General features: G+C 53.3%; 1 protein-coding gene across 1 annotated transcript in view; it reads left to right on the forward strand.

Annotated features, from left to right (window-relative positions):
- The first annotated feature begins 680 nt into the window (after window positions 1–680).
- Window positions 681–11547, forward strand: part of CAPN11 (calpain 11) — a 12531-nt gene continuing 1664 nt past the window's right edge. Inside the window, exons 1-16 of the mRNA XM_007107602.3 lie at window positions 681–917; window positions 1277–1346; window positions 2996–3114; window positions 3973–4106; window positions 4309–4477; window positions 6235–6318; window positions 6404–6489; window positions 6734–6808; window positions 7311–7471; window positions 7617–7786; window positions 9868–9879; window positions 10173–10384; window positions 10677–10716; window positions 10814–10882; window positions 10968–11025; window positions 11160–11224. Coding sequence (XP_007107664.1) covers window positions 690–917; window positions 1277–1346; window positions 2996–3114; window positions 3973–4106; window positions 4309–4477; window positions 6235–6318; window positions 6404–6489; window positions 6734–6808; window positions 7311–7471; window positions 7617–7786; window positions 9868–9879; window positions 10173–10384; window positions 10677–10716; window positions 10814–10882; window positions 10968–11025; window positions 11160–11224 — 1752 coding nt within the window. The 5' untranslated portion in view covers window positions 681–689. The remainder of the gene's footprint in view (window positions 918–1276; window positions 1347–2995; window positions 3115–3972; window positions 4107–4308; window positions 4478–6234; window positions 6319–6403; window positions 6490–6733; window positions 6809–7310; window positions 7472–7616; window positions 7787–9867; window positions 9880–10172; window positions 10385–10676; window positions 10717–10813; window positions 10883–10967; window positions 11026–11159; window positions 11225–11547) is intronic.

The following is an 11547-nucleotide window of genomic DNA, read 5'->3' on the forward strand; positions in this document are numbered from 1 at the left end:
ATTGGCCTGTTTGGGGCATTTTACATAAGTGAAATCATACAATATGTGATCCTTTGTGACTGCTGTCTTCACTTAGCATAGTGTTTTCAAGGTTCATCCATGTCGTAACATGTCTCAGTTCTTCATTTCTTTTTATTGTTGAGTAATATTCCACTGCACGTGTATTCCTCATTTTGTTTGTCCATTCATCAGCTGATGGACATTTGGGGTTTTCCCCACTTTTCGGCTATTGTGAGCATTGCTGCTGCTATAAACATCTGTGCAGAATTTTTTGTATGGACATATATTTTCATTTCTCTTGAGTATATATACCTAGAGGTGAAATTGCTGGATCATATGGTAATTCTGTGTTTAACTGAGGGACTGCCAGACTGTTTTCCAAAGTGGCTGCACCCTTTTACATCCCCACCAGCAGCGTGCGAGGGCTCCAATTTCTCCACACCCTCACCAACACTTCTTATTACCAGTCTTTTGGATCAGAGCCATCCTAGTGGATGTGAAGTAGTATCTCCTTGTGACCTTGATTTGCATTTGTCTGTTGACGAAGGATGTTGAGCAGTTTTTCATGTGGTTATTGGTCATTTGTGCATCTTCTTCAGAAAAACACCGATTCAGATCCTTTGTCCATTTTTTGATCGGGTTATTTGTCTTTTTATTGTTAAGCGGAGACCGTTTTCACCAACAAGGGGATGGCGGCTCACATAAGCCAGAACCGACTCAAGGCCAAGGGCATGGGCCAGCATCACAACGCCCAGAACTACAACAACCAGAGCTTTGAGGAGCTGCGAGCACTCTGCCTACGGAAGGGGGAGCTGTTCAAGGACCCCGTTTTCCCCGCTGAACCCAGTTCACTGGGCTTCAAGGAACTGGGCCCCAACTCCAAACACGTGCAGAACATCACGTGGCAGCGGCCCAGTGTAGGCACTGGGAAGGGAGGCGTGGACTCATGGGGGGTGGGGGTAGTAGTGACGTCCCAGTCACTTGGATAAACTCCAATCCCCCACCGCCCTATCTTGGCTCTGTACTAGACTCCATTTCCATCAAGGCAGGGGACGGTTCGCGACATGCTTAAGTAAAACCTCTCAGAAAACCCCTGGGAAGGTCACTCACTGACCTTTGCCATCACAGCCTACGATTAGACCAAGCTGCCCCTGCCGCCCCCCATCCATGGTTCCCCTAGAACTCCAAGAGACAGCAGCATTCCCCAGGAAAGTGGGAGGGAGCTTGGGAGGGGGGGTGTCCTGGGCTCTCTGAAACCTTTACTCCTTCATTGCAGCAAATCACAAGCAATCCTCAATTCATTGCGAATGGGGTCAGCCCGACCGACATCTGCCAGGGGGTGCTCGGTGAGTGGGGGGCAGGAAAGCTGGGGGCAGGGGGTGAATTGGGAAAGAGTGCCGGGGTGTCTCCTGAGGCTGGGGAACTGGGAGCTCTGGGTTCAGACAGCTCTTCTGGGTCCCTACTCCTCCCCTAATCCGGATTCCACCCCTACCTGCTGCCGTCTGGGTCTGGGAGTGAGCAGGGTGCTATATTAGTTATCAGTTGCTCCAAGAGTCAGTGACTGAAAGCAACAACAAACATCTATCATCTCACAGTTTCTCCGGGGCAGGAATTAGGAAGCAGCATAGCCTGGTTGGTCTGGCTCAGGGTTTCTCATGAGGTGCCACAGGAGCTGGAAGATCCCCTTCCAAGATGGTGCACTCACGTGGCAGGAGGCCCCAGGTCCTTGCCACATAAGCTTCTCCGTAGGACGCTTGAGTGTCCACACATGGTAGCTGGCCTCCCCCTGAGTGAGCGACCCAAGAGAGAGAACAAGGAGGAAGCCCGAATGCCTTCACCACCTGGTCTCAGGAGAAGCAGGTGGTAACCTCCCCCACGTTCTGCTGTTAAAAGCAAGCTCGCAATCCGGCCTAAGCTCAAGGAGAGGGGAATTAGGCTTCCGCTAACCCCTGCAAGTGACACGACTTCCTCAGTCTGGGGTATCAGGTAAAGGAGCGGCCACTCTCCCGCAGGCTCCCACGGACAGCCCCCAAAGAGAGCTTCCTCCCTAAGCCTGGTCCTATCCCCCCGTTTCCTCCAAACCCCTCATTGCACCTTAAGGAAGAAGGCCAGTGTGGGCTTCCTCTGGGGCTGAATTCTGTCCCATTTGTGGCAAAGAAGAGGGCAGGGTGTGGGTAGGGCAAAGGCCAAGGAGACAGCAGGTCCCACAGCTGCCGCTGGGGCTCATTGGGCCGGAGGGCCCAGGAGGAAAAATTGCTTCTCCCTAGGTGCCCTTGGTGCCCTAGTCCCATGGTGACTAGAGTGTCCTTAACATTCTTCTGCCCCCTTCTGCCCCCCTCCAAGGGTTCCTCAGGCAGCCAGAAGGCCTTGGTAATCACAGAAGCTTTGCCAGTGCCCTCAGCTTCAGCCTGGCCCGTGTACCCCCTCAGGGCACCACCCTGCCCCAAGCCCCACCCGTGGTCTGAGATGCCCCGGGAGAGATAGCAACAGATGACCTCAGCCCAAGAATCCTGCCCCTGTGTCCCAGCGAGGGCACAGACTGAGCCCCTTGGATCTCTAGTATTACGGGGCTGACAACAAGGAGAGCCATCTTGATCACCACACCACTGTAATCGTGGGGTAGAGGTGGGGGGCCATGGGGAAGGGGACTGGCCTTGTTCAAGGGGCAGGAAACGATTGGCTGTCCCCCAAAGATGGCAGGTCCCAGAGGGAGGAGTAAGACGAAGGCCAAAACCACCTTCTCCCCAAATCCCAGAACAAAAACATCTGGCTCTGATTTGTGAGTCTCTCGCCTAACAGAAAAGGTGGAGAACTCGCCCCCAAACCTGGCCCTTCTGCAGCTTCTGCCTGCTTGCTTCCTCCCTGAAGACTCCTCAGTGGGAGGGCATCTGTGTCGGGGAGGGGGCCACAGAGCAGCTCCTACTCCTCTGGGGCTTGGACTCTGGGACCCACACACACGGGAGTGCTCAAGCGGGGAGCCCTTCTGTCTTTCCAGGGGACTGCTGGCTGCTGGCTGCCATCGGCTCCCTTACTACCTACCCCAAACTGCTGTACCGCGTGGTGCCCGGGGGGCAGAGCTTCAAGAAAAACTATGCTGGCATCTTCCATTTTCAGGTGAAGGGCGATTTGAAAGCCAGAGTTGATTGTGTATGAGGTGTGTGTGTGTGTGTGTGTGTGTGTGTGAGAGAGCGAGAGAGAGAGAGAGAGAGAGAGAGAGAGAGAGAGAGAGAATTAGTACATGCTTTGAAGTTTACCTTTTTTCTTTCCTTTTTGAAAAAAAACGACATTTATTAGGGTGGATTTTTGTCTAATTATCAGAGAAATATCCTCTCACTACAGAAATTGTGTAAGCTAATTTTTTAAAGCCCCCAAAGGAAACAGTTGTCATCAGTTTGTGATTCATTCTCCTCCTCCTCTTCCTCCTGCTTCTCTCTCTCTCTGTCTCTTTCTCTCGGTAGATACACTCACATATGTATATGCACGTATACGTGTGTGTATGTGCATGTGAGCATATGACATTGGGAGCTTCTGTCATGTAATTTTTGTAATCTGCTCTTCAAATTATTCAACATGTGGACAAATTCCTCATGTCATAAAAATATTTCTGAAAGTCACAAGAGTTTTTAAGACCTCAGAAGTCCTAAAGTCCAGCCAAGGTCAAAAGGTGGGTGGGTCCCTCTGGAGGCCATGGCAGAACCTGGAGGTGAGGCTGGAGGGGAGGTTCAGGCCTTTCACTGCCTTTCTTTGGCGGCGAAGGCGGCGGCGGAGGGGTGGGGGGCCCTCTGTTACTGGTGTGTCACTGAACCTGACACCAGGAGGCGCTCGTGTAACAGAGTCTTCATGCAAGAAGGGAGGGGGGATGTGCGTGCTCGCGCGCGCGCGTGCGCACATGTATGTGTGTATGAGCTCGGAAGGGGGCCTGGGTCATACAGATGCCCCACGCCCCGCTGAGACACACCTTGCCGCCCGCAGATTTGGCAGTTTGGGCAGTGGGTGGACGTGGTGGTGGATGACCGGCTGCCCACAAAGAATGGCAAGCTGGTGTTCGTGCACTCAGCCGAGCGCACCGAGTTCTGGAGTGCCCTGCTGGAGAAGGCGTACGCCAAGTGAGTGCCCCAGCCTGGCGATTCGCCTGGCCTCCAAGCTTGCCCTGACAGTTGGCAGTGACGGGGGGTAGGGGAGCAACTGGAATCAGGGGAAGAGGCAGGGGGGCGGCAGGGCATCCCTCCCTTCCCTCACCGCACCCTCTGAGGTCCAAGCTCACAGCTGCATCCCAGAGCCCTGACGGTGCCCTCTCTGTGCCCGCAGGCTGAACGGATCCTATGAAGCCCTGTCTGGGGGCAACACGGTGGAGGGCTTTGAGGACTTCACGGGGGGCGTGACCCAGAGCCTCCAACTCCAGAAGCCCCCTCCGAACCTGCTGAGGATGCTTAGAAAGGCCATAGAGCGATCCTCCCTCATGGGGTGCTCCATCGAAGTAAGCCATGCTTGGTCCTGCTTCAGGGCCTTTGCACCTGCTGTTGCTTTCACCTAGAAAGTTCTTTCTCCAAATACCTGCATAACTAGCTCCTTCTCATTCATTTTTTAGTTCAGATGGCCCTTCCTCAGGCTAGCCTTCCCTGCTTCCCAATCTAAATTAGCCACTCCTGCCCCCCATTTCCTCTCTACTTTGTTTTGATTTTCTCCCCAACATTTATCATGATCAGAAACTGTCTTACTTATCGACGTGTATATTCACAACCAATCTTCTCCAGACAGTTTTCATATTCCATGAAGTCAGTGACTTTATTTGTCTCATTCACTGCTGGGTCCTGGGACTTAAGATGGTACTTGGCATGCAATAGATACCCAACACATATTTGTTCAAATAAATAAATGAACCCAGAGTGCTACTGTAAGACCCAGCAATTGTATTCTTGGGCATTTATCCCAGAGAAATGAAGACTTATGTCCATACAAAAGCCTGTACCCAAGTGTTCAAAGCAGCTCTATTCATAATAACCAGAACCTGGAAACAACTTAGATGTCTTTCAAAGGGTGAATAGTTTAACAGGTGCATACATACCAGGGGATACTACTCAGCAATAAGAAGAGATGAACTATTGACACACAAAACAACTTGGATGAATCTCAAGGAAATTATGCTGAATGGAAAAAGCCAATCCCAAAAGATTCCATACTGTATGATTCCATTTATATGACAGTCTTGAAATGACAATTTTTTTTTTTTTTTTTTTTTTTTTTTGCGGTACGCGGGCCTCTCACTGTTGTGGCCTCTCCCGTTGCGGAGCACAGGCTCCGGAAGCGCAGGCTCAGCGGCCGTGGCTCACGGGCCCAGCCGCTCCGCGGCATGCGGGATCTTCCCAGACGGGGGCACGAACCCGTGTCCCCTGCATCGGCAGATGGACTCTCAACCACTGCGCCACCAGGGAAGCCCTGACAAAATTTTTTTTAATGGAGAACAGATAGGAGTTGTCAGAGGTTAGGGAAGAGGGTCATAAGAGGTGGATGTTGGTTATAAAAGGGCAACACGAGGGATGCTACTGGTGATGGAAATGTTCTATATTGTGATGATGGTGGTGGATACAGAAGACTACACATATGATAACAATGCATAAAACATACATAAATGAGTATTAGTAAAAGTGGAGACATCTGTATAAGACTGACAAATTGTGTCAACATCTTCATCCTGGTTTTGATATTGTGCGATAGGGAATTCTCTGGCAGTCCAGGGGTTAGGACTCTGCGTTTCCACTGCAGGGGGCAAGGGTTCGATCCCTCGTTGGGAATCTAAGATCCTGCATGCTGCGTGGCCCAGCCAAAAAAGAAAAAAACATGATATTGTGCTATAGTTTTGCAAGATGTTACCACTGGGGGATATTGGACATGGGGTGCACAGATCTCTCTGTATTATTTCTTAAAACTGCATGTGAGGGAGTTCCCTGGTGGTCCAGTGGGTAAGACTCCGGGCTCCCAATGCAGGGGCCCGGGCTCAACCCCTGGTCAGGGAACTAGATCCTGCCTGCTGCAACTAAAAGATCCCCCATGCCACAACTAAAAAAACAAAAACAAAAACAAAACAAAGAAACCTGCGTGTGAGTCTACAATCATTTGAAAATACAAAGTTTAATTTTAAAAAAATTGAACCCAGAGAGTTGTCACCTCTCTTCAGGTGCCCCCATCCCTCTGACCAGACCTTGAGTTCCTTTCCTTCCTCTCTGTTCTGTGTAGATCAACAGCCCAAGTGACTTGCAGTCGTTGACGCAGAGGATGCTGGTGAGAGGACATGCTTACTCAGTGACCGGCCTTCAGGATGTGAGTCTACACCCCACCCAGAGGGACAGGAGAAGGAGAACTTCTGTGACCCTACACTCCTAACCTTTGCCCACAACCCACCCAGGTCCTGTACCGCGGCAGGATGGAAACACTGATTCGGGTCCGGAATCCCTGGGGCCGGATTGAGTGGAATGGAGCCTGGAGTGACAAGTAGGTGCCCCGACCAGCACTCTGGGGGGAGGGGCAGAGCACAGAGCAGGTCCACGAGCAAGGCCATGCCACAGAGGGACCGACTGGCATCCGGTCACCTGCGCCCAGTGTGAGCCCTTCCCCTCTAGATTCTCCATCTAACCAGGACCCCCAGTAGGCAGACATTCAGGGGTAAGGGCATCCCTGGGGGAGGACCGAGGTGCCTCCCAACCCCCTGCCCCTCCACTGCCTGTCTCTGCTCCAGTGCCAAGGAGTGGGAAGAGGTGGCCCCAGACGTCCAGAGGCAGCTGCTGCACAGGAAGGAGGATGGGGAGTTCTGGTCAGCACCACTTGAGAAGGACCACCTTCTGTCCCCACACCCAGTCGCTTCATCTCTCCTGCCACTGTCCCACCTGTGCCTTGGATGGGGAGGCTCTGGGGGGGCGCGCCTACAGGTGCGTGTGTGCTGCTGATGGGCTCTGGCCCATCTAGTTGCGGCAGGTGTGGGGCTACTCTTCGTTGCGGTGCGTGGTTGATTCAGTGTAAATGGCATCGCTGAACACTGAGGCCCTACGTGGGGACTGAGGCCACCTGGGCTGGGAGTGGTAGGAGCAGATGGAACCCACGTTTCTTTTTTTTTTTTCTTTTTTTTCTAAATTTATTAATTTATTTTTATTTTTGGCTGCGTTGGGTCTTTGCTGCTGTGTGTGGGCTTTTCTCTAGTTGTGGTGAACGGGGGCTACTCTTCGTTGCGGTGCGTGGGCTTCTCATTGGGTGGCTTCTCTTGTTGTGGAGCACGGGCTCTAGGTGCGCGGGCTTCCTGCCGCTCCCCTCCACCACAGGATGTCCTACCAAGATTTCCTGGACAACTTCACCCTCCTGGAAATCTGCAACCTGATACCCGACACGCTTTGTGGGGACTACAAGAGGTGTTGGCACACCACCTTCTACGAGGGCAGCTGGAGGAGAGGCAGCACTGCAGGGGGCTGCCGGAGCTACACTGGTGGGTGAGGGGACTTGGGAGCAGGGAGCAAGGGATGGGCCACTGACTCACCGCACACCTGGGCCCCGTTGAGGAGGCGGGCACTTGGCTGGGAAGCCCGTCCACCCTGGGAAGGGCAGGGCCATCCTACCTGCTTCCTCCACAGACACATTCTGGACCAACCCACAGTTCAAGATCTCTCTCCCCGAGGAGGATGATGCCCCAGAGGACGAAGAAACCGTCTGCACCTGCCTGGTGGCCCTGATGCAGAAGAACTGGAGGCAGGCACGGCCCCAGGGAGCCCAGCTGCAGACCATCGGCTTTGTCATCTACTCCGTGCGTGCCCAGCTGGTCCCCCAGCCACTCTCGTTCTCTCCGTGGCCTCACCCCTGGGACCACTGCCCACCCCACCCCACCACCTGCCCGGGGACCAGGACACCCTCCATCCACCTCCACACCCCTGGCTCGTTCCTTTTTCCTTTTTTTTTTTTTAAATTGGAATATAGTTGATTTACAATGTTTATCAGTTGTACTTATACATATATCCACTTTTTTTTTTAAGATTCTTTTCTCGTATAGGTCATTACAGAGTATTGAGTAGTTTTCCCCGTGCTATACAGTAGGTCCTTATTAGTTATCTATTTTTTAAATTTTTTTAAAATTTATTTGTTTATTTATTTATGTATTTTTGGCTGCATTGGGTCTTCGTTGCTGCGCGTGGGCTTTCTCTAGGTGCGGCAAGTGGGGGGCTGCTCTTCGTTGCAGTGCGTGGGCTTCTCATCGGGTGGCTTCTCTTGTTGTGGAGCACAGGCTCTAGGCGCGCGGGCTTCAGTAGTTGTGGCACTTGGGCTCAGTAGTTGTGGCTTGCGGGGTCCAGAGTGCAGGCTCTGTAGTTGTGGCACACGGGCTTATTTGCTCCACGGCGTGTGGGGATCTACCCGGGCCAGGGCTCGAACCTGTGTCCCCTGCATTGGCAGGCGGATTCTTAACCACTGTGCCACCAGGGAAGTCCTAGTTATCTATTTTATATATAGTAGTGTGTATATGTCAATCCCAGTCTCCCAATTTAATCCTCACCGCCCATCTCGGCCCTGTCTCTTTCTGGAGTGGTGCTTTGCGCTTTTGAGGCATGGCTGGCAGTTTTCTTTTCACATTTTTAAAATCTAAAGCACTTAGGGAGCACTTCCTCTGTGCCAGGCATTGTTCCAAAGGCCTTTCGAATAGTAACGCCTTTAATGAAGAGGAAGGAGATTGGGAGCCAGAGAGGTGAGGTCACTTGTCCAAACTCACACCAGTTCCCACACACTTGGAGATTTCTCCACGGCCCCCAAGCCTCCCCACAGCTGCCCCAGCAAGAGCATGGACTCCGGCCAAGAGAAACCCCTGACAAGCATTTCCCAAACGGTGCTTTGCAAAATCCTAGAAATTCCCGTTTGTCCATTCATTTACATAGTCAGTGATATTCATGGAGCACCTACTGCATGCCAGGCCCCAGTCAGTCTCCAGAGGTTCAATCGCGAACAAAAGCAGACGCGAGCCTTGCCCTCCTCCTAGGCTGTGAGTCCCCCAGGTTAACAGACACACCTGAAGCCATTTCCAAGGTTAGACACAGCCCTGCCAGGAAAGGCTGTATTCTCCACCCCAACCCAGAGCTCCACGGGGCCATCAGTATATTAAAGGTTCTGGTCATCCCTGGAGGAGAGCAACCTATTTATCTTGGTTTATCTCACCTTTTTACAAACTTCTATGTGCTCACTCCTCGGTTTCAAGAATCCCCTATTAACTTCCTGCAAGACATGAGCGCTCCATGGAAAAATGCTCTCTTAGTTTTTTATCCCAGCTCTTAAGCTGTTCCGCAGTGCGAGATTGGGCAAGTTATCTCACCTCTGGGGGATTCTGTTTCCCATCCTTAACCTGCAGTGGTAAAAATCTCCCCTTGGCAAAACTGTGTAAACCATACTTTGCCATCCAAAGCAGAAGGGTTATTTTTTTTTATTAGGGTGTAGTTGTTTTACAACGTTGTGTTAGTTTCTACTGTACAGCGAAGTGGAGTTCCCTGTGCTATACAGCAGGTTCTTATTAGTTATCTATTTTATACATATTAGTGTATATAGGTCAATCCCAACCTCCCAATTCTTCCCACCACCCCCCTTTCCCCCCTTGGTGTCCATACGTTTGTTCTCTACGTCTGTGTCTCTATTTGTGCCTTGCAGACTGGTTCATCTGTACCGTTTTTCTAGATTCAAAGCGGAAGTGTTATTAACGCTGGGACTTTCAGCTCTTAGAGCCCGTGCCCCTCCCCACCACCAGTGTTCCAGTGCCCTTAGCGCCCCCCAACACACACACGCCTGGCTTCCACAGGCCTGAGCCCCTTCACCATCCTGGGGATCTGACCCTCCTCTCTCTTCCCTTCCCAGGTCCCAAAGGAGGTACAGAAGACGTGGGGATTGATCCTGGGCAGACATCCACCCCACTCCTGGCATGCGGATGGGCAAGGGGTGGCATTCGGCGAAGGGTTCTGGGGCCCACTGGGTCAGGGTTCCAGCCCCCTTGGGCCCTGAGTGAGGGTCAGGGAAGGAAACGACCACACTGGGGTTACCTGCCAGATGGGCAGGGTCCAGGCCCTCCCTAGCCCTGCCCAGCCGGGCATCAATCACCGTGGGGGTCCCTCCCTCCCTGCCCTCCCCTGTGGGCCCTGTACCCATCTCCAGGGCACGTACAGTTTCAGAACCTCCAGGACGTCCGCTTGAAAAAGGACTTCTTCGTGAAGTATCAGGACCTGGGCTTCTCAGAGATCTTCACCAACTCACGGGAGGTGAGCAGCCACCTCCAGCTGCCTCCTGGGGAATACATCGTCATTCCCTCCACCTTGGAGCCGCACAAGGATGCTGACTTCCTGCTCCGGGTCTTCACAGAGAAGCACAGCGAGTCCTGGTGAGGGGCCCCACCTCACTGCTCCAAGGCCACCTGCCCCAGAGCCGTAAGATTCAAGCTCAGGGGGCGGTCAGCTGGGTCCCCCCGCCCCCATCCCTATTTTACAGTCAGGGAAACTTAGGCATGAGGCAGGGAAGTCCCAGGTAGTAGCAGAGCCAGAATCAGAAGCCAGATCCCACGGAGCCCGTTCCGTATGGCTGCAGGCACATGACATGACCTCCCTGACCATCCCGCTGGAATCCCTGTCTCCCTGACCCCTGCTCACTCCGAGCCTTCCTCCACCTCTGCGCAGGGAACTGGATGAAGCCAACTTCGCTGAGCTTCTCCAAGAGGTGAGGGGAGGCTGTGGGGGGTGGGATTTGGGGGCAGCATGTAGGGGTGTGGAAGAACTTTCTGGACTGTGTCCCTCTCCCACTCCTCTCCCTCCAGGAGAACATCTCTGAGAATGACATAGACCAGGACTTCATACGTTTGTTTCACATAGTGGCCGGTGGAGAGGTGAGAGGCAGAGGGCTGGGGGATTGAAAGGAGGTGGTTTGGGGCTGAAGGGGCCAGAGCGGGGGTTTATGGTCCCCCTTCCTAGGACAAGGAGGTGGGCATGTATGAGCTACAGAAGCTGCTCAACAAGGTGGTCTCCAAAGGTGAGTCTTCCATCCCCCACTCACAACCCTTCCCCCCACCCTTAATCACCCCCCAGCCCTCCCCCCATCCCCCCAAACCCCGACCACACCCTGCCCATCCCTCCCCTTCTTCCTGCCCCTTCCCTCCCTCACAGTCAAAAACCTCAAAACCAAGGGTTTCAGCCTGGACGTGTGCCGCTGTATGGTCAACCTCTTGGATGTATCTTCCTGTCCAGTGGGCAGTCCTGTCCAGTGCTCTCCTGCCCCAGCCCCCTACCCCTGAGCCTGGCCCTAAGGTGGCCATCTCTGACCAGCCATGCCCTCCTTCCGGATGGGGATTAGGCGCTGGGGTAACAAAAGATGCCAGGGGCTTCCCTGGTGGCGCAGTGGTTGAGAGTCCGCCTGCCGATGCAGGGGACGCGGGTTCGTGCCCCGGTCCGGGAGGATCCCACATGCCGCGGAGCGGCTGGGCCCGTGAGCCATGGCCGCTGAGCCTGCGCGTCCGGAGCCTGTGCTCCGCAACGGGAGAGGCCACAACAGTGA

This window comes from Physeter macrocephalus, chromosome 18 (assembly GCF_002837175.3).
Source record: "Physeter macrocephalus isolate SW-GA chromosome 18, ASM283717v5, whole genome shotgun sequence".
Lineage (NCBI taxonomy): Eukaryota > Metazoa > Chordata > Mammalia > Artiodactyla > Physeteridae > Physeter > Physeter macrocephalus.